Source organism: Rhipicephalus microplus, chromosome X, assembly GCF_043290135.1.
Source record: "Rhipicephalus microplus isolate Deutch F79 chromosome X, USDA_Rmic, whole genome shotgun sequence".
Lineage (NCBI taxonomy): Eukaryota > Metazoa > Arthropoda > Arachnida > Ixodida > Ixodidae > Rhipicephalus > Rhipicephalus microplus.
In genome coordinates this window covers 310,941,401-310,965,200 of record NC_134710.1, presented here as the reverse complement: position 1 = coordinate 310,965,200, position 23,800 = coordinate 310,941,401, and the positions used below count along the sequence as shown (strand labels likewise).

The 23,800-nt window shown below is 45.9% G+C and overlaps 1 protein-coding gene across 1 annotated transcript in view; it reads left to right on the top strand.

Moving 5' to 3' along the window:
• Positions 1-23,800, top strand: part of LOC119161315 (high-affinity choline transporter 1) — a 137,337-nt gene that overhangs the window by 56,958 nt on the left and 56,579 nt on the right. The window contains exons 3-5 of the mRNA XM_037413721.2: positions 5,210-5,317; positions 17,773-17,928; positions 19,261-19,409. Coding sequence (XP_037269618.2) covers positions 5,210-5,317; positions 17,773-17,928; positions 19,261-19,409 — 413 coding nt within the window. The remainder of the gene's footprint in view (positions 1-5,209; positions 5,318-17,772; positions 17,929-19,260; positions 19,410-23,800) is intronic.

The window sequence follows — 23,800 nt, the reverse complement described above, 5'->3', positions numbered from 1 at the left end:
TTTCATGTAAAGTTTCAGGGGATCCCATCTCACGTTGGAATTGAAGGCAATGAAAAAGCTGTGGCCCTTGCACGCGAAGTGCGAACTGGCGTTCCAAAAAATAACTACTAAAGCTTACCAGAACTACAAAAATATAATACGCAATCCCTTCAGGGCGATGAACACGTTTCCGCGTCAGCCATGCGTAATGCACAGAATTCCTAGAAGACAAGCGACGCCACTTTACCAGGTAAGAACTCACTCCGCATACAGGCCGGCTCGATCATTCAAGTCTGAGCGAGGCGCTTCACCGTATTGTGCCGTTTGTGGTGACATCGGTGACATCGAACATTTGATTTGGCTGTGCCCGCAGTTTCACAGAGAAAAAACAGATGTCATGCAACTTGCAAAAAGGTTGTCACAAGCACGGGACATTTGAAGATGTAATTTCTCCTGACAGACCCATGCCGACGAGAAAGAGCGTGCAACGAATCCTAATGGCTTTCTTGCAAATCACTTGGCTGAGTGACAATTGGTGACGCACCCCTATAATTCAATAGATGCTCAAGCGGAACGATTGCCGGCCATTTAGGCCAGGCTAGTCCCGCCTTTGTAACATCACAGCCACCACCACCACCGCCATGCTACCATCAAGCTAAATATGCTAAGCCATGGTAAGGCCGAGGCAGTGGCGTAGCCAGGGGATGGCGTACCGGGCCCTTGCTCCCCCCCCCTCCCATTTGTTTTTCGCCGTGGTCAAAATTTCCGGAGCCCTCCACTACGGCGTCTCTCATAATCATATGGTGGTTTTGGGACGTTAAACCCCACATATCAATCAAATCATGGCATAGAGGGCAAAAAATGACCATTTAAAGAGGGTGCCCTTTTTAAAATGAAGGAGGTGACCCCCCCCCCCCCGAAAACATTTTTGGCTACGCGTCAGCGCCAAGGTAATTATGTCACACATGTTAAGAAGACCATGATAATTAAGCCATATGAAGCTAGGACCAGGTTAAATAAAGCATGCCAGTTAATGGGCTAACTAAAGCTTGCTAAGTCACGTGACGTTAAATATGAGCATGCTAAGAAAAGGTATGCTAATTGGCCCTCACTAATATGATGACAATTAGTATCGTACTAATAGGGATTTCATTTAATAGCTTCAGACTAATCATGGCCTTGCTAACTACGCCCGAGATAATTGCTCCTTAATGGAAACTCTATCAATGAAGACAAAACAGGTCAGTGTAATGACCGTTAAGCCGTAGTAAGCTAGTATAATCAAAATTACAACAGATCTGATGTAGTATTCACTTTGAAGCCGATCAAGCAGATCAGTAGACGATCAACTTAAGAAGCTTTAAGAATAATCCTATGTTATACCAAGCTCCACTATGGCTCCCACTTGCATAAGTAGTGCAAGTTCACCAAATTATTTTACATGCAAAGAAGATGCCACTTAGCGCTCACCACATCAAACGTTTGCAAGACGCATCGGCACCATGACAGTCACGAGTTGAACTCGTGCCTTCTCAGAATCAACGAGTTGCCCCACCGTGGCGTTGTTGTGGCTGAAGTACTCGCTGCTGACCCGCAGGTCACGGGATCAAATCCCGGCTCCAGCGGCTGCATTTTTGATGGAGGCGAAAATACTGTTAGCCCGGTTGCTCAGATTTGGGTGCACAATAAAGACACTCAGGTGGTCTGAATTTCTGGGGCCCTCCAGTACGGCGTCTTTCATAATAATATGGTGGTTTAGGGACGTTAAACGCCCCATATCAATCAATCAGAATCAAATAGTTTGTATTCGAGTTCACGCATCAAGCCGTTTGATTGACAGAAACCCTTGGCACAGATTGGGTATGCTTACCACGTTTGCTATTGTCGAGGATGCGCACGTCGAGCGGCCCGATCAATCTATGAGCTTTATCGCACAGACTATGTACACACCCATGCAGTAGTAAAAGTGATATTATCAGCCACGTCAATATCATCACGCGGCTATGATGTCTCACATTCAATTTCACCGCGTTCACGACGTGTCCAATCACAACTGCGTTTCCGTCATGATGCTAGCGATGTTGCTTTACTGGATAAGAACTGACTCCGCATACAGGCCGGCTTGATCATTCAAGTCTGGGCGAGGCACTTCGCCGTTTTGTGCCGTTTGTGGTGACATCAGTGACATCGAACATTTCATTTGGCTGTGCTCGCAGTTTGACAAAAAAAGAACAAAGATGGCATGAAGCTTACAGAAACGTTGTCTGACAAGCACGGAACATTTGAAGATGTCATTTTTCCTGATGGACCTACCTGTCCTTATATTTATCTGCAATATTTGATGAAGCGAAACGAGCATGACGAGACTGCTGCGCGTGCACGCTTGATGCCTTCGAAAGAGTAAATTTCTATGCGGCACGTAGAACGAAAGACCTACCCGAAAGAGGACATACGCCCACAGACACGCCTGTTGGTACCACGTGTTCAGTTGGCAAAAAGACAGCACGACAGTCAATTCTGACGTCACTGTACTGTTAAAATGTTGACTAAGTGGCAGCGCTAACGTATTCGCGCACGGTGTTTCTTTCCTAACCACCGCAAATGTACCACATGCGTTTCTAACGCCACGCTCGTTCCTGTAGTCATAATAGCGGAAAAGCTCATTGAGGCATCACCCGATCTCTGTAGTAATCACCTCTCCTTAGTTCTTGAGCCTGTCAAAGAATGTGATACTTGTACCATATGACGAATACATATACGCTGAAAATGCAAATGACCCTAAACTAGAGGGCATTACTTGTAGAAAAGATAATAAATGTGAGTTTTAAGAAAACAGGATTCACGTCACACGCAGGGAAGAAGAGAGAGCGGAGGACAACCGTGCGACTGCGATCGCGTGTTCTTCGGCAGGGCCATAAGCCAGATGGCGCTCTATAGTAAAATAGAAGCGCTGTTTTGGCGCGCGTGCGTTCAAAGGGTTGGGGGATGGACGAGGCAGCTGAGTGGCATGCACGCAGGGTGGCGTCGGCTCGCACTCGAAGAAGGAACCCCGATCTGCGGGCGCGTGAGGCAAAAGCGTGCCGTGAAGCCGCGTGGCGGCACCGACAAGATCCCAATGTACGAGCGCGGGAGGCCGATGCGGCGTGGCAGCGGTGCCAGCTAGGCCGCACGAGAAGCTGTACCCAGCGCCCAATCTTCCAATCGAAGACGTAAAAAGGTTCATCGACTAGGACATGCGTATACACGAAAGGTCGAGGCTGTTCCTTCTCGTCGGTGACTTCAACGTTGACGTATTGTACCCGAACAAACATTTGTTGATGCAATACATTACGAGAAGGTACGGACTCAGGTGCATCTCCTTCGACTACCCCGACCGCAAGATGACCATCAGGGAAACGTGCATCAACGTCGTGTTTGCAAACTTTCACGTGCAGTCAGTGCAAGGACCGCTTTCGGTGCTTTCGGTGCAGGACCGCTTTCGGTGCTTTCAGGCAAAACAGAAACCGCAAAAAATAAACGACGTTATTTAATTAACATTGCTTAATGACATTTAACTGACAAGTTTCATTTTGAGGTGTGGGGCCAGGTATTTTAAATAGCAAACGCTTCACCCCACTCTTCATCTTTCACCCCGTAGATATGCCGTCATTTTTTATCAACGCTATTATCACGTGCTTCGCATTATATTCAGGCTGAAGCCGCCACAGAGCGAACTCGGAGTAAATTCGTCGGTCCGTGAAGCTCGGATTATCCTGTATAGCACCCCAGAACTGACGTTAGACCAACAATATGCCAGCATGATGTTTTTGTTTTGTTTTTTCGAAGCAGTTCTTATACTTCGGTTGGTTTAGTTTGTGGGGTTTAACGTCCCAAAACCACCATTTGATAATGAGAGACGCCGTAGTGGAGGGCTCCGGAAATTTTGACCACCTGGGGTTCTTTAACGTGCACCCAAATCTGAGTACACGGGCCTACAACATTTCCGCCTCCATCGGAAATGCAGCCGCCGCAGCCGGGAATCGAACCCGCGACCTGCGGGTCAGCAGCCGAGTACCTTAGCCACTAGACCACCGCGGCGGCGCCAGTTCTCATACTTCGCGTGGCTTTGTGGTGGAATACTAGATTTCCACGCAAAAGGCATGGTTTTGATTCCTGCTAGAACCCTAGTTTTTATTCTTGTATTCATTGGATCAACGCTGCTGATGGCAGTTTTTCTTGACGCTCTCGAATTTAAATAACTATTGTCTGTTCAAGCCATTCCTGGGTTTAAATATAAACTTTCAAACAGCAGTGGCACATACGGTGGCGCGTGGTTTGCGGGTATGTGCCAGACCTGTCTGGAGGCAAAGGTTTGACGACGTACGTGACAGAATTTTCACAATATTAGTATCACGACCAGACCGTCATATTAGTCAAAACCTGTTACTCTCCCATGCCATTTATAGTCTACACCAAGTTAAGGGAACGATCTCCAGAGCAACCAGACATAGATAGATAGATATGTAGATTGATTGATTGATTGATTGATTGATTGGTTGGTTGATTCAGAAGCTCGGTAAAGTTTAACCATGCAGTATTACGGCGAAGGCAGCCACATTTCTATCATGCATATTTTGGTGCACTTTCAGGGAATGCTTTTAAGGTGGTGAGTGACATTGTTATCCTTGCCCCCTCGATGGCATCGCTTTTCAACTCCAGAATCGCTCGGATACTTTCAATCAATCAATTAATCAAGCAAGCAAGTAAGCAATCAAGCAACAGTACTATTTTTGATAAATCGACAAAACTTCCCTTTAATGAGAACGGAGAAAAAAACATCGCTATAGCACCGCTGTCATTAACGGGGCAAATGTTGCATTTATGCACCGTCGAGGACACACAAATGTGTTTAGGTACTTTCATTATGTATTCTATGGTAGTGATAGTACTTAACGCAGACAGGACCGCTTTTTGTTCGTAGGCAAGAGTTCGCACGACCTGAACCCATCCGCTGCTTCTTGAGAATCATTCGTTGTTGTCCTTTGTGCCTTAAAAAGAACGTTTTTGCTTTCTTCCACTCACAATATATTTCAGCGTGGAATGTGCTGATGGCCAGCAGATCACTAGTGAAATACTTTGCCTTTCAGTAGAAACATTTTTTCTTTCTTCTTTGATCTGCAAGTTTTGTGGCAGACTTTGTTGAAAGTGTGCCAAGTACGGTGTAATGAATTGTCTTCCTTTTTGATTGCAGCCACGTGGGTAGACGGCGGCTTTTTGAACGGTACCGTGGAGGTAATCACATCACGGGGCCTGGTGTGGTGCCAAGCGGTGTTCGGCTACTCGCTCAGTTTACTTATGGGTCAGTACTTGCCCTGCTCTTTTACGGGCCATAGCGGCAGTGTCATTCCATTCAACCAGATTTATGGTCAGTACAAGACAAAGCACAACCAGAAAGTAAAGAATTTCGACTCATTAGCGCTCATTTCTTACCGTGATGCTATAGAACCCACATTGAGTTAATAATGTGGTACTGGATCTTCCTATAAAATTTTGGGTTGGTTTCACGGTGATAACAGGTTCGCCATTTGATCATCCTTGGTCACGCATCACATTTAAAATCCCCGAAAGCAGCCTGCGCATCCCGGAACAACGATCGTTGGCTTCACTCTCCTAAAATTTTACCAGCAGGACTGAAACAACATGTAATACTTGAACGTATAATCTAACAGTATTTACCTGCAAAGTAGAACCATTGTTAGCGATCGCGAGCGGTGCTCGGCGGAACGTACTCTGGATGGCCGAAGTATTCTGCGGTCATAACGCAGCCCGTAATAAAGGAAATAGAGTCATAAACAGCATATAAAAAGAGGCGATAACGAAAGGATGAATCTCTGGAAATCGAGAATACACAAGGTGTGACAAGTACCCTCCAAAGAATGGAGCTTCGACCAGCCAAGTAACTTGCGGACGGCGACATAGACAGAGGACAACCGCTACAGAGGCTAACACTTACGCCTAAGGTATAGAGCGAAAAACATAGCAGTTTTTGGTGAGGAAGGAAGCTTATATTTAGCAACAAGGAATTGAACTGATCAAGTTCACTCATTCCAAAATGGATAAAACACCCGTGAACACCAGGATAAAACACCCGAAAGAATGGAGAAGAAAACGATGTGGTTATGTCTGGCCCTAGAAAACTGTGGGTTAAAAAAGACACAATTTAAGAGTACTGCTTTATATATCTCTCCATTACCATCAATCTTTATGGTACTATGTAGATGACTTTGGCAGAGTTGCTGAATTTCGAAAAACAAGTTGATGACTCAGAGTGGTATGAGAAAGAAAGTGTATCTTCGTGTGTCTCCCATCGGTTGTTGAAATGCTGGCACTCCACCAACGCCAGTGCCAAGAGCAATTACGGGCGGGGGCCTAGCTAAAGTAATGATGGCAGCGCTTACGTTGCTTACGTTGTCATGAATCCAACAGACGATTTGGGCCGGGAAAGCAGAAGGGTCATTAATCGTTGTCTTTTTAGTTGTAGTGTAGTAAAAATGACGTCAGTCCAAGTGAGTTAAAGCGGACGAAAAAACACTTTTTCCATCGAGTAAATGCGCACCCTTACCCTACGAATTATTCATATTAGTTATTCATAAATACTGCGAAACCTCTGTTGAAGGTCATTACGATGCGAATCCCACCAAAGAAAAAGGGCACTTTTCGTCCACTTTAATTACTTGGATTTGCGTCATTATTACTTCATGACAATTAAAAAAACTAAGCCAGCCTTGCCCTAATGATTGCCTGGTGTCGCAGCTTTTTTCAGAACGTGTAACTGTATAGTCTTCGTGTGAGTATAAAGTGTTTCAGCCTAATTAAATGTGCCCGCCAAAAATGTTGATTAATTAGCCAACCGATGAAACTTCCTCATTGATAGGACTTTTTTCCTTAATGGCTGAAGTGGTGAGTTGTTAGTGAAATAAAATATTCATCGACCATTCGTAGCGTCGCACGACAATCTAACCTTTAGGTGCCAGCGCATTCAATGATCTGGGTAAGCCAACGATAAGCGCCCACTCACTCAATATACAATACGACGTCGAATCACCTCATAACGCTTGAGTCAAAGGAGAGAAAAAATGCGGCATACGCTACTCGCTAACCAGCTGCAGGTAGATTTTTTTTTTTGTGGGGGGGGGGGGGGAGGGCTTCAGTTTTTTTCTTTACTGCTTACTGTCACCACCCCTGATTATAACACAGTGTGTGTGGTTTTAAAATGTTAAAACTAATAATATGATGTGGACTTAGTTGTTCTGTACGTACGGGACGAGTTTATTTAACTTTGGAGTTTTCGACGCAGCATACTCAAAGATATTTGTATGTGTTGTAGGTTTCACTATTTTAGCATCACTATTAAGCAGGACGCCAGTCAACATCGAAATCGGGAGGTTCCTTAGTACAGTGAAAAACACGAACATCCTGCGGCCTTTGTCGCAGTTCTGATATTCACATTACGAAGTCATCAATTCCTTTTGACTGACCTGCACTTGTACTTAACCCCTGTAACACTAACAATAGGTACTCCTGATGGTTTCTTTCGCTTTCAAACCACATTGTGCAATACAAGTACTTCTGTGGTGCGTCACGGGTATTATACGATGCCACAAGAAAACAACTTCAACATGCACCGTACATACTAATCCTTCGTTGAAAGCAGCACGAGACCTACAATTTTCACTCGCACGCATGCAATAAAAATTTTACCTGGTGCTTCACGTCCCAAAACCACGATGTTATTATGAGAGATGCCTCAGTGTAGAGTTCTGGAAATGTTAACCATTTGATGTTTTTTAACGTGCACTGACATTGATAGTACACTGACCTGTATCATTTCGCCTTCATTGAAATGCGACCGCCGCAGCCGCTATCGAACCCGCGACCTTCGGGTCAACAGCCGAGCATTGCAATCAATTTTTAACCAAGGCGGACCACGTGTATTATGTCGGAATTGCTTGACAAGGGCAGAAACAACGCAATATAATTGCGGGATTGTTTTCCGAGGTGTTGCACCAGATGCGGGGCCATTATACTATAAATAGCATTTTGCATATTTAAGCCACGAGCACAGGTACCGTCCTCGTTTTATTCTTCCTCTTTCTTTTTTTTTCGCTTTCTCTACATTACCATAATTGTCAAAGTTTTAAGAAAATAAAACTTTTCAAAAGTTGAGCTAGGGATCTGATGGCTCCAGGGTATAACAGCAGGCGCGACCGTTCGCTAAATGCCTCTGGGACTGAAATATCTTCTCTTGGTGTTGCGAAAGAATGAAATGTCTCATTGAGTGCTAAATTCGGAATCTGTAGCAATGAAGTGGCACCTATTCTTCTAGGTCGGCAAATACACTAGAGCTCAACCAGACTCACTCAAGAAATATTGTTTTCTCTGGTGGCTCACTCGGACTCCGACTCACTAAAATTTGCCTTAAGCGGACTCACCCGGATTCAATCTCACCAAAGTATAACTCACCCGGACTCACTCAAACTCACGGCCTGGTATGATTCGACTCATGAGTGAGTCTGCCGCCCTATGTTCATATACGGTTGCCCCGCCGCGGTAGTCTAGTGGCTAAGGTACTCGGCTGCTGACCCGCAAGGCGCGGGTTCGAATCCCGGCTGCGGCGGCTGCATTTCCGATGGAGGCGGAAATGTTGTAGGCCCGTGTGCTCAGATTTGAGTGCACGTTAAAGAACCCCAGGTGGTCTAAATTTCCGGAGCCCTCCACTACGGCGTCTCTCATAATCATACAGTGGTTTTGGGACGTTAAACCCCACATATTAATCAATTATGTTCATATACGGTTACAACGTACGATATAAGCTCGGAGTGAACATAGCGCATAAACGGCAGGGACAAAGAAGGGCGACGCATGCACACCACAGAATTCATTCACGCTTATCTGTTCGTTCTAAAGATACAAAACTTACAGCGTTATCCGTGCAGTGCCTCCCAGATAGTAAGTCTGCGCTTTTACATCATGCTATACTTGTACCGAATTTTTTTAATTGCCGGTTTTGACACAGCGGGCTCGTAAACGTAACTTCCGGGCCCCGCAGCGGTGGTCTAGGGGCTAAGGTACTCGGCTGCTGACCCGCAGGTCGCGGGTTCGAATCCCGGCTGCGGCGGCTGCATTTCCGATGGAGGCGGAAATGTTGTAGGCCCGTGTGCTCAGATTTGGGTGCACGTTAAAGAACCCCAGGTGGTCGAAATTTCTGGAGCCCTCCACTACGGCGTCTTTCATAATCATATGTGGTTTTGGGACGTTAAACCCCACATATCAATCAATCAAAACGTAACTTTCGGTCCAGGTGGAGCGACTTGATGAGGCAGAGTGTATACACACCTGTTATCCTGGAAGCGTTGTGCGCTGTTCGTCTATCTCTTAAATTTTGCTCACACCAACAGCTCACACCAACGGAGCATAGCTGTTGCGTGCAACTTCCGGTCGTGTTATAGCTGCTGCTGCGGCCTGGTCGGTCTCTTCCTGCGAGCGAAATCGGTGAAATAGCTTGTATAGGTGACCAGTAAGAGAGCGAGGGATTGCGGGATGCACCGTCTGCTACCGGCTTCCGGTTCAAAAAGACTAGACGACGGTGAACCGCTTCGCCGCAAGCCTCAGATTATTCGGGGTTCGCGCGCGCGGTTACCCGTTTATCTTCGTCCTGATAAACCATGGTCGTTTGTTGATCTGTTGGCTGCTCCAACTCGAGCGTGAAAGGCAAACGCAAGAATCGACTGCCACGAAACGAAGAAAGAAAAATGAGGTGGGCCACGGCTGTGAAGAGAGCCACGGCGACAGGTAGCCTTTGAGTATACACGGAATGTTAAATCCAGAATGTGCAAAAGAATTTTATCACAGATACATGTGTATTCCTCACTAAAAAATAATACGTACGAATTTGCTGTGAACAATATATTGAGAAATAAATTGTCGCGCAGGCGCACCCAGCAAAGATAGTATGGCAACGCGTGGGGGAAACCTACCGGCCATACGAAATGAGCGCCTGCCTTTGCACCCATATATATGACAAAAAAGGCAAAAGCTTCACTCAAAAGTAAGTTTACACGAAGCGCTGGACGAGTGTATTTGTGTTTATCATGATCAAACTGTGTGCCAGGATGGCAATCAAAGGAAGAAGTGCGTTAAACAAGCACAGAGTTTAGATTATTTGGCGCCGCCTATGTTTGACTGTATTGTTTATGTGCCGCCGTGCCGCGCACCTTAATCAAGATCAGCGTTTATATAATCATCTGGCTTCGACTAAGAAATGCATTTTATAGCGTGCAGAAGGCGAGAAAAAAAAAGATATCTCAATTCGCTCAATGGGTTGTTATGCCAGCGAGTCCTCGTCAAACGTCCGTGCCTCGGAAAAAGGCAATCTGGGTCAAGGCCAGCCCGCAGTCTGCCTGGCGCGATCACCTCGACGGCGTGAACACGCGCGGCGCCCCTCTGGCCCAGGTGCAGTGAGTCAGCGGCGCACGTGACAGCGAGCCGGCGGCCGCGTGTCGGGTGGTCTGACGCATGGCGCGGCGACCCCCATTGGCGGAATCTGCCCGGACGACCAGCGGCGCTTCTGATTGGACATTTTGGTTGGACCCGGTGTAAATAAAAGAAGCCCTGCGGCGCGTCGCGATCGGCGGTCCTATGTGAGAGGCGTCCCCGTGTCGGAGTGCCGACATGTGTGTGAGTCAGCGGTCTTAGGCGAAAGGCTGACCTATGTGTTAGAGAGGAGAGTTCGGCTCTTCGAGTCTCTGTCGGCCCCAGTGCCGAAATTGTAACGCCTCTGTAAATATGCTGTACATAAACCTTGTTTAACTCACCGTCGTCTCGTCCGCTCGTCTTATCAGCTCTGCGCAGAAGCAGTCGCGAGCTGATAAACATACGCTACCAAACGGCTGGTGACCTTCCCGGCGGAGTTGAAAGCAGTGGCGCCTCCGGGGCCGTGTTGGCGTCGCCGTCTTTCGCAACAGTGGTGGCTTCGGTGGGATCGGTCCGCCGTTTCTCAACAGTGGTGGCAGCGGTGGGATCGGCCGGCGTCAGCGACATCGATGCGGTGAGTGCCTGATGTTTTCCCCTCAGTTCACCAGACTACTCTAGCTCAGGTTGTAGTAGTTTAGAGAAGGGCTGTGTGAAGCATTGAAGTGAGCTTTGATAGTTTCAAGCCAAGTCGAAGCGCTTTGAAACCAAAGTTAATGCGGAGGGGGTAAACACGGGAGTGTGAAAAATTGCTTGCGCGTCTTGCTAGTAGGCTTATAGTGGGTACGGCAAGTAGATTCTTAACAGGGGCAAACAGCAAGAGGCTAGTGTGAACGATGGAGAACCTTAAAGTGAAGGAACTCATCGAAATTTGTGAGGAACTCGGCATTACTTTGGGCCGTGCGAAACGAAAGCAAGCGATCCTTGAGATCATGAAGGATGAGGGAGTGTCGGCTGAGGAAGTCGATGAGGCCTGGGTGGATATCAAAGCACGCCGTGAGGAGGCTGAAAGGCGAGAAGTAGAAGCTCGCGAACGTGAGGAGGCTGAAAGGCGCGAAGCTCGCGAACGTGAAGAAAGGCGCGAAGCTCGCGAACGTGAAGAGGCTGAAAGGCGAGAAGCTCGCGAACGTGAAGAAGCTGAAAGGCGCGAACGTCGCGAGCGCGAGGAGGCCGAGAGACAGGAGCGCCTCGAGATGAAACGAATAGAATTGGCAATCCTACAGTGTTCGCAGGCGCCTAGCGCAGCTTCTCCGACGATTCAGGTCAGCAGTATTAGAATTCGGGATCAACTGCCACCGTTCGTAGTAGGCGAGGACATGGCGAAGTATCTCGTCAAGTTTGAACACGTCTGTGAGCGAAATGCTTTGGAGCGGTCTCTTTGGGCGCAGAACCTGTTAGCTCTTCTTCCCGGCGAAGTGTCCGACGCGATAACTTGCTTGTCTAGGGAAGCGTTTGAGAGCTATGACGAGGTTAAGGAAGTGCTCTTGAGACGTTATAAGTTGTCACCTGAGGCTTTCAGGCAAAGGTTCCGGTATGCTGAAAAGGGGAATGAGTCACACGTTGACTTCGCGTTTCGTCTTAAAGCCGATTTGATTGAATGGCTTAAGGGCGAAGGTGTTTATGACGACCGCGATAAAGTGGTGGAATGCGTTGCATTGGAGCAATTCTACCGCTGCATCGAGGAGGATGTCAAGCTTTGGCTGCAGGACAGACTTGGGGACGTACAGTTAAACAAGGCAGCTGAGTTAGCTGAGGAGTATTATACTCGCCGAAAGTTGCATAGCAGGGCAGCGCGCGTTGAAAAGGATGAAAGGAAAGAGGGCTTTTCAAGGAAACCTGATCAACGGAAACCCGCTCCGCACCGTAATTTCAAGAAGGACCCGTCTCTTACGAAGGACAGTGTAGGGGAAGGGCAAACAGAAGCGGAGAAATCGAGTGAGGTTTCTACCACACAGGCATTAGAACCGGAAAACAAACGGAAGCCGCTAATCTGCTACAACTGTAAAAAGGAAGGGCACATCGCGAGAAACTGTCAGGAAAAGTTTGCCTTCGCAACGATCCGAGAATCAGAAAAAAACATGCGGTTGTTGGAGCCGTATCTCACAGAAATTAGGGTCAATGAGAAAACGTGCCGAGCACTTAGAGACTCAGCGGCAACCATGGACGTTGTCCATCCTTCATTGGTGTCTCCGGATGACTTCACAGGAGAATGCGCGTGGATTAGGCAAGTCGCCGAGGTGCAGAGTGTTCGCTTACCAATCGCCACGGTGGTCATTGAAGGCCCGTTCGGTAAGCTTCGCACCGAAGCAGCTGTGTCTGCCGCGCTGAATGGTCGTTTTTCTTATCTTTTCTCCAACAACTCGGAGCAGCTTCTCAAAGAGCAGGGCAAATCGTTCTTCCCCAACTTAGCGTGCATGGCTCCCACGCGATCGCAAGCGCGAAAGCTTTCGCGGAAGCTTGACTTGGTTCCATGCGGTGAACTCTCAAGTGACCTTGTCGGCGGGTCGACGGAACCCCAGAAAGGAAATTTTCCGCATGAGTCATGTGAGCAGTCACGCGAGCGGCCCATCGCGGGAGCGGCCGGCGCGGTATGCGCTGGGGGAGACGACGTGGCGCCATTGAGTCAGAGCGAGAGGGTTGCAACGCTCTCGCCTGTAGCGGAAAGTTGGAGCGAGCTGCCGAGAGTTGATCGAGAGACGCTCATTCGAGGGCAGAGTGAGGATCTCTCGATTGAAGCGCTAGTGGAAAGCCAAATTGAAGCGCTCGTGGAAAGCCAGAAAAACGCGGCAAAAGTGCTGTCGAAGGAGCACTACGAGAAATCGGGGAAGAAGCGCGCTTTTGAAGTTGATAATCAGGTAATGCGGCTGCAGCCACCAAAAAGGAACAAGCTTGAGGTTGATTGGGAAGGGCCCGCCAAAGTATTATCGAAGCCTTGCGATACAACTTATGAGGTGCAAGTAGGAAGGCGGCAGAACAAAATTTACAACTTGATAAAACCCAATGTTCAACATCAAGCGGTCGTAAATCAGCTGTTGAAGGCTTCAGAGGAAGAGGAAGCAGAAAATTTGAGTTCTAGTGAGGTGATCGAAGGGGGATCGAAAGTAATCCGGGAGCAGATAAACCTAGAGCCTATCTTAAGTGAAGGAGGACCTGAGAAAGAGGACCTGAGAAAGATTGTTTCCGAGTTTGGGTATGTGTTGTCGGACCGTCCCGGAGACACGACGGTGATCGAACACGATATCGAGCTAAGCGGTGAGGAGTCAATCAGTAGCAAGCCGTATCGTTGTTCCCCTGTGCAACGTCGAAAGTGTGAGCCGCTCTTGGTGCCGCATAGGTATCGTCGCCTAAAAGTGGCCGGTTACTGAAGTGGAGCATGTTGCTCCACAGCGCAACTTTGACGTTCGCTATCAAAAAAAAAAAATAAAGGAAAGGTAAACGCTAAGGCAGGTGCATTGAGCAGTGAGTTCCAGCTAGTAACTTCTCAACCTTTCGGTTTCTCGCTGGCGATTCGGGGCAAAAGTTTTACCTCATCACGACCTGGGCTGAGCGCTCTCGTTCAGAGTGATCTCAAGGGGCCAACTTTGTGGTATTCTAATTCGTTACGTTGTTGCACGTGGGAAAAAAAATTGAGTTGTCATTTTAAGAGTCTTTTGTCCCACATGTGCCTCTTGATGTAGAGGGAACAAAATTCCGATAAACACGTAGATAGGTATATGTTGTATTATACTTTGTCTGGTGTTCTGTCGGGTGACCGAAGGCACTTGCGTGTGTCGTGTGTTGTCTGTTGTCGAACCGTTCTTAGCAAGTTGCAGAACCATCGACAAGTTGTGGCGACAAGCCAGTGGAGCTGGGATCCGTCGTCAAAATTGGGATGTGTTCCCGGAACAGTCTGGAGCTGTATTCTCCCCATGGCCCTGGAGGCGAACCTGGAGGGACCTGGCGAACGAGCGCACCTGACATCCGAGCCCCGTGGAAGCAGCTCGTCTTTCCGGTGCATTGTCTGGCAGCGGGGGTGCTGTTATGCCAGCGAGTCCTCGTCAAACGTCCGTGCCTCGGAAAAAGGCAATCTGGGTCAAGGCCAGCCCGCAGTCTGCCTGGCGCGATCACCTCGACGGCGTGAACACGCGCGGCGCCCCTCTGGCCCAGGTGCAGTGAGTCAGCGGCGCACGTGACAGCGAGCCGGCGGCCGCGTGTCGGGTGGTCTGACGCATGGCGCGGCGACCCCCATTGGCGGAATCTGCCCGGACGACCAGCGGCGCTTCTGATTGGACATTTTGGTTGGACCCGGTGTAAATAAAAGAAGCCCTGCGGCGCGTCGCGATCGGCGGTCCTATGTGAGAGGCGTCCCCGTGTGGGAGTGCCGACATGTGTGTGAGTCAGCGGTCTTAGGCGAAAGGCTGACCTATGTGTTAGAGAGGAGAGTTCGGCTCTTCGAGTCTCTGTCGGCCCCAGTGCCGAAATTGTAACGCCTCTGTAAATATGCTGTACATAAACCTTGTTTAACTCACCGTCGTCTCGTCCGCTCGTCTTATCAGCTCTGCGCAGAAGCAGTCGCGAGCTGATAAACATACGCTACCAAACGGCTGGTGACCTTCCCGGCGGAGTTGAAAGCAGTGGCGCCTCCGGGGCCGTGTTGGCGTCGCCGTCTTTCGCAACAGTGGTGGCTTCGGTGGGATCGGTCCGCCGTTTCTCAACAGGGTGCTGCGCTTCATGCCGATCGACCGACGATGTCGGCCGAAGCAGCGATCCCGAAATTAACTCTTAGCACACTGCTACAGTCATCCCCATCCCCTGAGATGTTTAAAATAGTGATTTTTTATCTGTAGTAATGTATCAGACAATGAAAACTGTTTTCTGTATCGACTGATCCGCTAGCCAAACTGAAAGCACCCCCGAGCAGCATAAATGCATTGCAGATCATCTTAGTGCGATAAAAACGTTTGCTTACCGTGTATGGCTTTCGCAGCTTGTCATTGTCACAATCACAGTTAGCAAAAACAAAAAAACAACTTCTAAAGCACTGACATCGCACGGAGAGGTGTTTTTTTTTTTTCAACGGAGCGGTGCGAAAATGTCCGCGGGTGCGTCGAACCGGAAGCCGTCGTATCCCACAGTTCTCTGCGATTGCCCATATTACCGGTCACCTATTGCATAATGCTTTTGCATGTACAACTAATAGAAGTACTTAGATGTTGTCGAGTTGATTTTTGAGTTTCTTGAGTTTTTAGCCTCTACTCTTGACTCACGCTTGTGTATGGACATTCAATAACTTTTTCTCTGGAACATGGTGCATACACGTGATAGGAACATGCATGTGTCTTCTGTAAAATTAAACCCTATATTATGCGACAGCGTCATTTGGACGCGGTGCCGAATAAACTATCATGAAATAAACTAATATTACAAGTTCCAGGACTGTGCATTGGCTGCAGAGCTCGTAAAAATCAAATTTGTGCGCATTTTTTGGACGCTTTTTTTACTTTTATTTTTATTAGCTTAGTATTCAATGGCGAATTCATAATTTTGGTTTAGCCGGTTATCTGACACAGCGTAACTTCCGAGGTTTGTTATTTTTTCTTCATCTAAGCACAGAAGGGGGAGGTGTTTGACGCTCTGGCAAAAACAATATTTATACGCTATTAAGTCTGCCCCTCACCATCTCTCAAGGCTGCATAATAAAAAAAGTCAAGGCGTGCAAACGTGGGCACTAGAGAATATGGGAACGCAAGCGATTGGTTTCTGTGGTCGTTGTTTATCAACCGCGCTAACAAATAAATGACAAATAAATATGGAAGCACTGGGAGGTGGCAGGGGTGGCACGAAGATGAACTGATGTAATGCTTTGCTACACATATTAAAAAATTGACAGATCACACGTACACTGGGAATTTATATGTGAAGCACGAATGAGGAAGGTTGTTATGTCATTTTAACATCAGCACAACGTTACGAGTGCACGTAAATCATTCCGTACGTGACTTCCAAGTCGTAGTTATCATCTTTAGATGTGTCATTTACTTTCATTGTCTATTACGTTACGTGATACCAAATTTAGTACATGGGAAGCTAGCAAAACTACCGCGAGCTCACTATGAGCGTAGCCTGTTGTCATGTTCTACATGACACGCATGTCATGATTACAATGTTTGAACGTGTCATTTACCTTTATTGTCCGTTTGTGTCACGTAACACCAAATTTGATATATGTGAAGTTACCAAAAGGGCCGCGAGCCCATCATGAGCGTGGCATATAGTCATGTGCTTACAAGACACGTATCTCATGATTATCATATTTGCACCTGTCATATACCTTCGTCATTCATTCACGTCCCGAAATACCAAACATGGTATATGTGAAGCTAGCAAAACGATCGCGAGCGCACGATGAGTGTGGCGTGTAGTCATGACTTACATGACAAGCATGTCATGATTTCCACGTTAGGGCCTGTCACTTGTGTTCGCCATGCAGTCATGTCATACCATACCAGATATGCAATATGCCATGTGAACGAAACCACCACAAGAGCAGCAAAACCATGACATGTGAAATATAGCATCCATGACATACATGTCATGATTTTCATGTTATGACTAGTCAACTATGCTCGTCATACAATCATGTTATGTTGTACCAACTTTGGTATCGATACCATTATCGAAACGGCCAGGAGAGCGAAAAGTTGTAGGTGGCTAGATAGATAGATAGATAGATAGATAGATAGATAGATAGATAGATAGATAGATAGATAGATAGATAGATAGATAGATAGATAGATAGATAGATAGATAGATAGATAGATAGATAGATAGATAGATAGATAGATAGATAGATAGATAGATAGATAGATAGATAGATAGATAGATAGATAGATAGATAGATAGATAGATAGATAGATAGATAGATAGATAGATAGATAGATAGATAGATAGATAGATAGATAGATAGATAGATAGATAGATAGATAGATAGATAGATAGATAGATAGATAGATAGATACGCTCAGAGTCGCCGAAGTGCGCTAATAAATGCTTCACATTGAATAGGAGTGTGAGGGATACCCGCCTTCCGTTTAAACGGGATCAATCAAGTTAGTCATTTCGCTTTAATGCTGTCATCGTTTTTGGCTTTGTACAATCCAATTTAATACTGGACGACGCAATCTACTTTCCTGCATCACTAAATGTACACGTATACATCACATATACTTCAAAGTACATCCACACTTCTAGGGTAAATGTACCAGGCCAGTAAGAACTGTTCTACAGAGCTACACGGCAGTGCAGGTGGCCTGATCATCGCCGGCCCCATGTGGCGGGCGGGCTACGTGACCATGATGGACCCCCTGCAGGAGACGTTCGGTGTCACCATGGCCAGTCTACTGTTCCTGCCTGCGCTCATTGGAGAAGTCTGCTGGTGCGGGTCCATCCTAGGTGCACTTGGTGCGTACGGCAAGCATTAGACTCCTTGTCATCCTTTATACTGCTGGCATTGTCCTACTACAAGCCGCAGTAGTTGGATGCCTATGTCATTCGACTAGTGACATTTGTCGGTAGCTGTCGCTGAGGCCTCGCAGCGCGAGCAGCATCCTCGTAGCTGTACGTGGCAGCACCTACTGATGGACTAATGGCCCATACATGAATATTGCATTGTGAATTAGTTCGGCGACAACGAGCAAGAAAATGGAGACAGGTTAGGCGTTTGAAGCTAAAACACACTTGAAGCCCTTTTGAACGCACATAGGCCATAAGGCAACCACAGAGCATGTTACGATAAAGTAACAACGGGGGCAGCAAAGTACACAATAAAAAAAACGTTTGTTTATAGAGGGTTTCAAAAACAGGAAAGCTAAACAGGGGGGTTGCTTGTTAGAATTCCGGTAACGTGGCCTCATTTTCACGGGAAGGAAATTCAAAACGACTTGTGTAACCATTCATTCCACCGGGTGTTCATAATAAATCCAAAGTCTCCCACCACCGTGCGTAGAAGAATCGATTCGGGGTTTCACATGGAAAGTCTGAGCGTTTTTTTTTCTTTTCAATTAGATGAGCACTTTAAGACGTCGGCAAGATTGAAAGACTTTCCACAAAAGCCAAGAAAAGTCGATTTAACCCCCTAGGCTACTTACACTGTAGATATCAGCTATAGATGAAGTCATTTCGTGCTAACCTAGTGACAATTTACTTCCACTATAGTACATTAATACTTAAGAACACGTTATATTATTAGATCCGTCTAGGCTATAACCCTGTTTTAAATATACTTATCAAGTTTTTCGCGTGTGCAAGCGTAAAGGAAAGCCCAAGTGTCATGTTTTCTTAGCAAAGTTGCATAATACGCAACTGCCTCAAAATGTATCACAGTGATTCTACGTAAACTTAGAGTATATTTGAATTTTACTGCCGGGCCTCAAAGCTCTTACCTTTTTTTAACTCTCCTTGGGGGCTTTTAGCTAACAAACAATGAACAAGAATAGTGCAAACGAACGCAAGAACTCAGAGTCGCGGTGGAGAGAGGTAACCTACAATAAAACTCTCTATGAGAGAAGTTTTGTATATTGTACCCCAAGTGGCATGCGTACGCACGCTCTATCGTTGCTTTGGTATGTATACCGGTTCCTCCTGAAATGGTTTTCACGCATGCATGATGTTGGCGTTGCGGCCAGATGCTTTTGCAACTAAACAAGAAACACATATCGATTGCATCTTCGTTTCGGCCTAATGTAGTCTTTCATTGTAATTACATACGAATGATTTTATGACCGTGTTTCGCAGGCACCACAGTGAGTGTGGTTACAGGGCTAGATACCCGTGTGTCCGTGGGCGTGTCAGCAGCCGTGGCCGTGCTGTACACTGTCACTGGCGGCGTCTACTCGATCGCCTACACCGACGTTGTGCAGCTGTCATTCATGTTCATCGGACTCGTAAGTATAGTACGCCTGATAGCGCAGCAGTGAGTATTTTGTCGATAGTAGCAGGAAATGCGGTTCTTATTCCTCCATGCAAACAGCGACCCATTTATTCATAGCTGATAAGTTCTCGAGCACGGGTGAACAGTTCCTGATGCCCAACACACCGCAAATGAATCATCTTTCTTAGTGCAAACATTTTTCTCTATAAGATGGCTTATTGTATATGTAATAATTGTCGCCCTCCAAGGGCAGCTCGGATTCAACTCTGTACGGGATGGCCTCACTTTTCAAATTCTTAAACGAGGACTACACTCGTGCAGTACGCGATTAATAAACAGACATGCATGCAGTAATAGGTCCTTTTTCGTGAAAAAATATCTTTTTGTTATAACTACATTACCAACTTCATCAGAAAGATTAACACTTTAAAAATTAACTCATTGCGTCATTTGCTAGCTCAGCATTTTGTGTTGCACATGTTGCAGGCGACTGGCGTCAGCTTTACTTGAATATAGCATGCTCACTTGCTGTATGGAAGGTTTTGTTTGTTTCCGTACAAGGTACCATTTTGTTATGCGGCGAGCTATTATAAAAACATCAATTTAGTCATTTACAACATGTCTTCAGCAATTGTGAAGTACAGGAAAGAGAAGTTGGTAATGAACGAAACACTATTTTATGTGATGTCTGTTATTCGAGTGCAACAAAAAATTGTGTTAAGGCACCTGTATGATACAAATGCTTTCTTAAAGTATAATGAATGCTGAGTATTGGAGACAATATCAGCTTAAGGTCTCGTTCAAGAATAAACTTCCGCATGCTTTCATTAGCGAACGATGATAGGTCATACAATGAAAACAATTAAGAAATGCACCGTCGAAATAACGGCGAAGAGGATGTCCTGAGCGTTATCGCGCAACATTCTGTACTCAGACAGACAGACAGACAGACAGACAGAGGGATAGATAGATAGATAGATAGATAGATAGATAGATAGATAGATAGATAGATAGATAGATAGATAGATAGATAGATAGATAGATAGATAGATAGATAGATAGATAGATAGATAGATAGATAGATAGATAGATAGATAGATAGATAGATAGATAGATAGATAGATAGATAGATAGATAGATAGATAGATAGATAGATAGATAGATAGATAGATAGATAGATAGATAGATAGATAGATAGATAGATAGATAGATAGATAGATAGATAGATAGATAGATAGATAGATAGATAGATAGATAGATAGATAGATAGATAGATAGATAGATAGATAGATAGATAGATAGATAGATAGATAGATAGATAGATAGATAGATAGACGCCAAAAATGCTAGCAATACGCGGAAAATGTTTCGCATTCGAAATCGATAGAAAGAAAGAGTGAAATAGAGAGAAATGAGGGAATAAAGTAAAGAAATAAAAGATCAAAATGCGAAAACATAGGGAGACCAAAATACAGAGAGAGAATGAGCGCAAAATGAAGAAAGAGCGAGAAAAATAGAAAGAGGAAGCGATAAATATAGATACATAAATAAAGAAAGGTAACAAAGACAAAGTGAGAAAAAATAAACGATGAAAATACCGAGCAACAAGGAAGGAAACCGAGATCCGCTCTTCTTTCAAGCTTGGCACCACTAATGTGAAGATGAAATCTGAAATAACTTCAAATTCTTAGCGAAAAAAAATACGGAGACAAAAGGAACAGACGTAGACACCATAAGCGAAATACCTTTTGTCTCCGTATTTTTCGTGTGAAGAATTCAAAGTTATGCTTTTTTACCAACCCGCCCAACTCACCGCACTCATCAGTCTGAAATAACTGTTTAGGTGCGTTTTTCCTGTTTTTATACGAGCAGAGAACAGGGCAGAAAAATCCTGCATTCAATCCCATGGAATGAATACATGAATATATGCCGGCTATGCCACATGTCAATTCGCCTCTAAACTTTCGCAAACGGTGTGCGTATACGTACACAAAGATGGATCGGCTGCAGCCGCATTACCGAAGCCGCATTACCGCATTACTGAAACGCAAGTTGCTCACTTGATACGATGGGTGTCAAACAAAAAAAACGGCTTGGAAGAAAAACACCATCAAATCGATCTAAACACTCATCATCAGCAGAATTACTTATGGACCCCTTACTAATCTTGAGATCCTTTACTTGGATCTCAAGATATCTGAAATTCAAAAACTGAGTACCTTTATACGAAAGGGAAGCTGAACAAACGCACTATCAACACAGCTAAATGCTTTTTTATATACCCAGATTTTCTCCATTTTACTGAGATATTCATTGAGACCTAATTAAACACAATTCACAATTGCCTCCTGAGAAAGAGGGAATAAACTTTTATTTGAGCAAATGCATTGTGCACCCAAGGTGGGCGGTCTCCTTATTCCAGGTAGGCGCGGGCCTTCGCCATCTCTCGCGCCCGTTGAACCACGCTGCGCTGATTTTTTGGTCTGATAACTTGGCCTCCCACTGTTCTTCGGTTAGTGTAGCGGCTACCGGGCTTTGTCTGCATCCCTATACCATATGGAATACGGCTTCCGGGACATCACAGTGCTTGTAGTTGTACGAGTATTTGGTTGGTGAGTTGTGATAAAGCAGCGTACCGTGAACGTAGGAGTTAGTTTGCAGCTTCCTAAGCTCTACTGCCTCTTCCTGAGTCAGGCAGTGTGAGCTGGCGGATAAATTCTTCTGCTTAGTCTGTAGTGCTGCAATGTGTCGTTGTACTTTTTAGGTACATCTTCTTTCATCATTACTGCGTCCTGTGGGATGGCCCGGTGAACATGAGCTCGGGTTAAAGCATTGGCTGCCTCAATTTCCATCAGGGACTCGTGACCTGGAGTCCGAACGTTGTACGTGTCAGGTAGATTCGTCTTCGCTGCAATGGCGAGAATTTCTAAGGCTTGCTTTGAAATTCTATCTTACCGAAAAATTCGACAAGCTGCTTGCGAATCGATTAGTATTACTGCTGTCAGTACAGGTTGAGACTGCTAGCGCTATCGCTGTTTCTTCTGCCGTGTCGATTTCTGTAGTGAATATGCCAGCTTCACTTCTCTTTTTCCCATCGCTATCGACTACGCTGCCAGCATGAGCTGAGATTCCTGGATGCTTCTCTGCGTCAGTGTATTATATTGTGGGCGGATTGTAACTGTAATCTTGTCGGAGCTTCTTTATTCAGCATTTTCTTTTTTCAAAATCATAGGTGGGATGCGTATCCCGTGGGATGCGGGCTACTGAGATGTACTGTCTAATTATTTCTGAATTATTTTTTTTTCTCATCACATTGTTGCATTGCTTCAAAATAACCCAATTTTTGAAGTGTTGCTCACCTAGTTTCAGTTAGTCTAAGCGGTTAGAGTTGATTTACTTTGTGTGCTTCGACGAGGTCCTCCCAGGTGTTGTGAAGGCCTAAGCGTAGTAGTCGCTGCGTGGAAGCACGTTCAAAGAATCCTATGGCTGTTTAGATGGCCTTTCGTATAAGGGTATTCAGTTTTGAATTTCAGAATTCTTGAGATCCAAGTAAGGTGTTCCATAAGTAATTCTCCTCATGATGAGTGCTTAGATCAATTTGATGGTACCGTGTTCTTTCAAGCTGCTTCTTTTGCTTGACACCCGTAGTATGAAGTGTGCAACTTGCTTTACGGTTGCTTAAAGCTTCGGTAATGCGGCTGCACCCGATCCATCTTTGTGGATGGCTAGACCCAGGACTGTAAACGATTCCACTTTAGGAATTCGCACTTCATTCAACCAAAGCTTTGGTTCTGAGATTTCACCTCTTGGCGGCCTCCCCCTAGTTCAGGCTTTCAATAGAATAAGCTCCTATTTTTATGGCGCACATGTGAGCCCACAAGCATTTGATTAATTTTCAATGTGGCCCATTGCCTTTTGGAGTGCATCCCGCAGTGCTCCTGAAGAGTCACCGGTAGTCCGAATGGTTCGATCAACTGCCTAGATGGCGTGGCTTATCCCCTGTATTCCTTTCAATATATTCGGCAGTTTCATCATGGCAATTTTAAGAAAGAGTGGCGAGATGACGGAGGCTTGAGGGGTTTTTTCGCTATGCCATTTCAAACTAATCTGATTTCAGAGTGCCAAGGCGCACTGTTGCTGTTCTGCCGGTAAGAAAGTTTTGTACGTAGCGGTACGTTCTTCGCTACAGTGCGTGTCCTGGAGATTCCTCAGTACTGCGCTGTGAGAAACACTATAAAACGCTCTTCTCACGTCCAATGCCAAGACAGCGCTTTTATTGTGCTTGCTTAGGTGATCGATGACGTCCTCCTTCAGTTGCAACAGGATGCCTTGCACTGACAAATGGTGGAGGAATCTATACATCGTCTCTGGCAAGTATCGGTTTCTTTTAAGTATGGAGTTCGT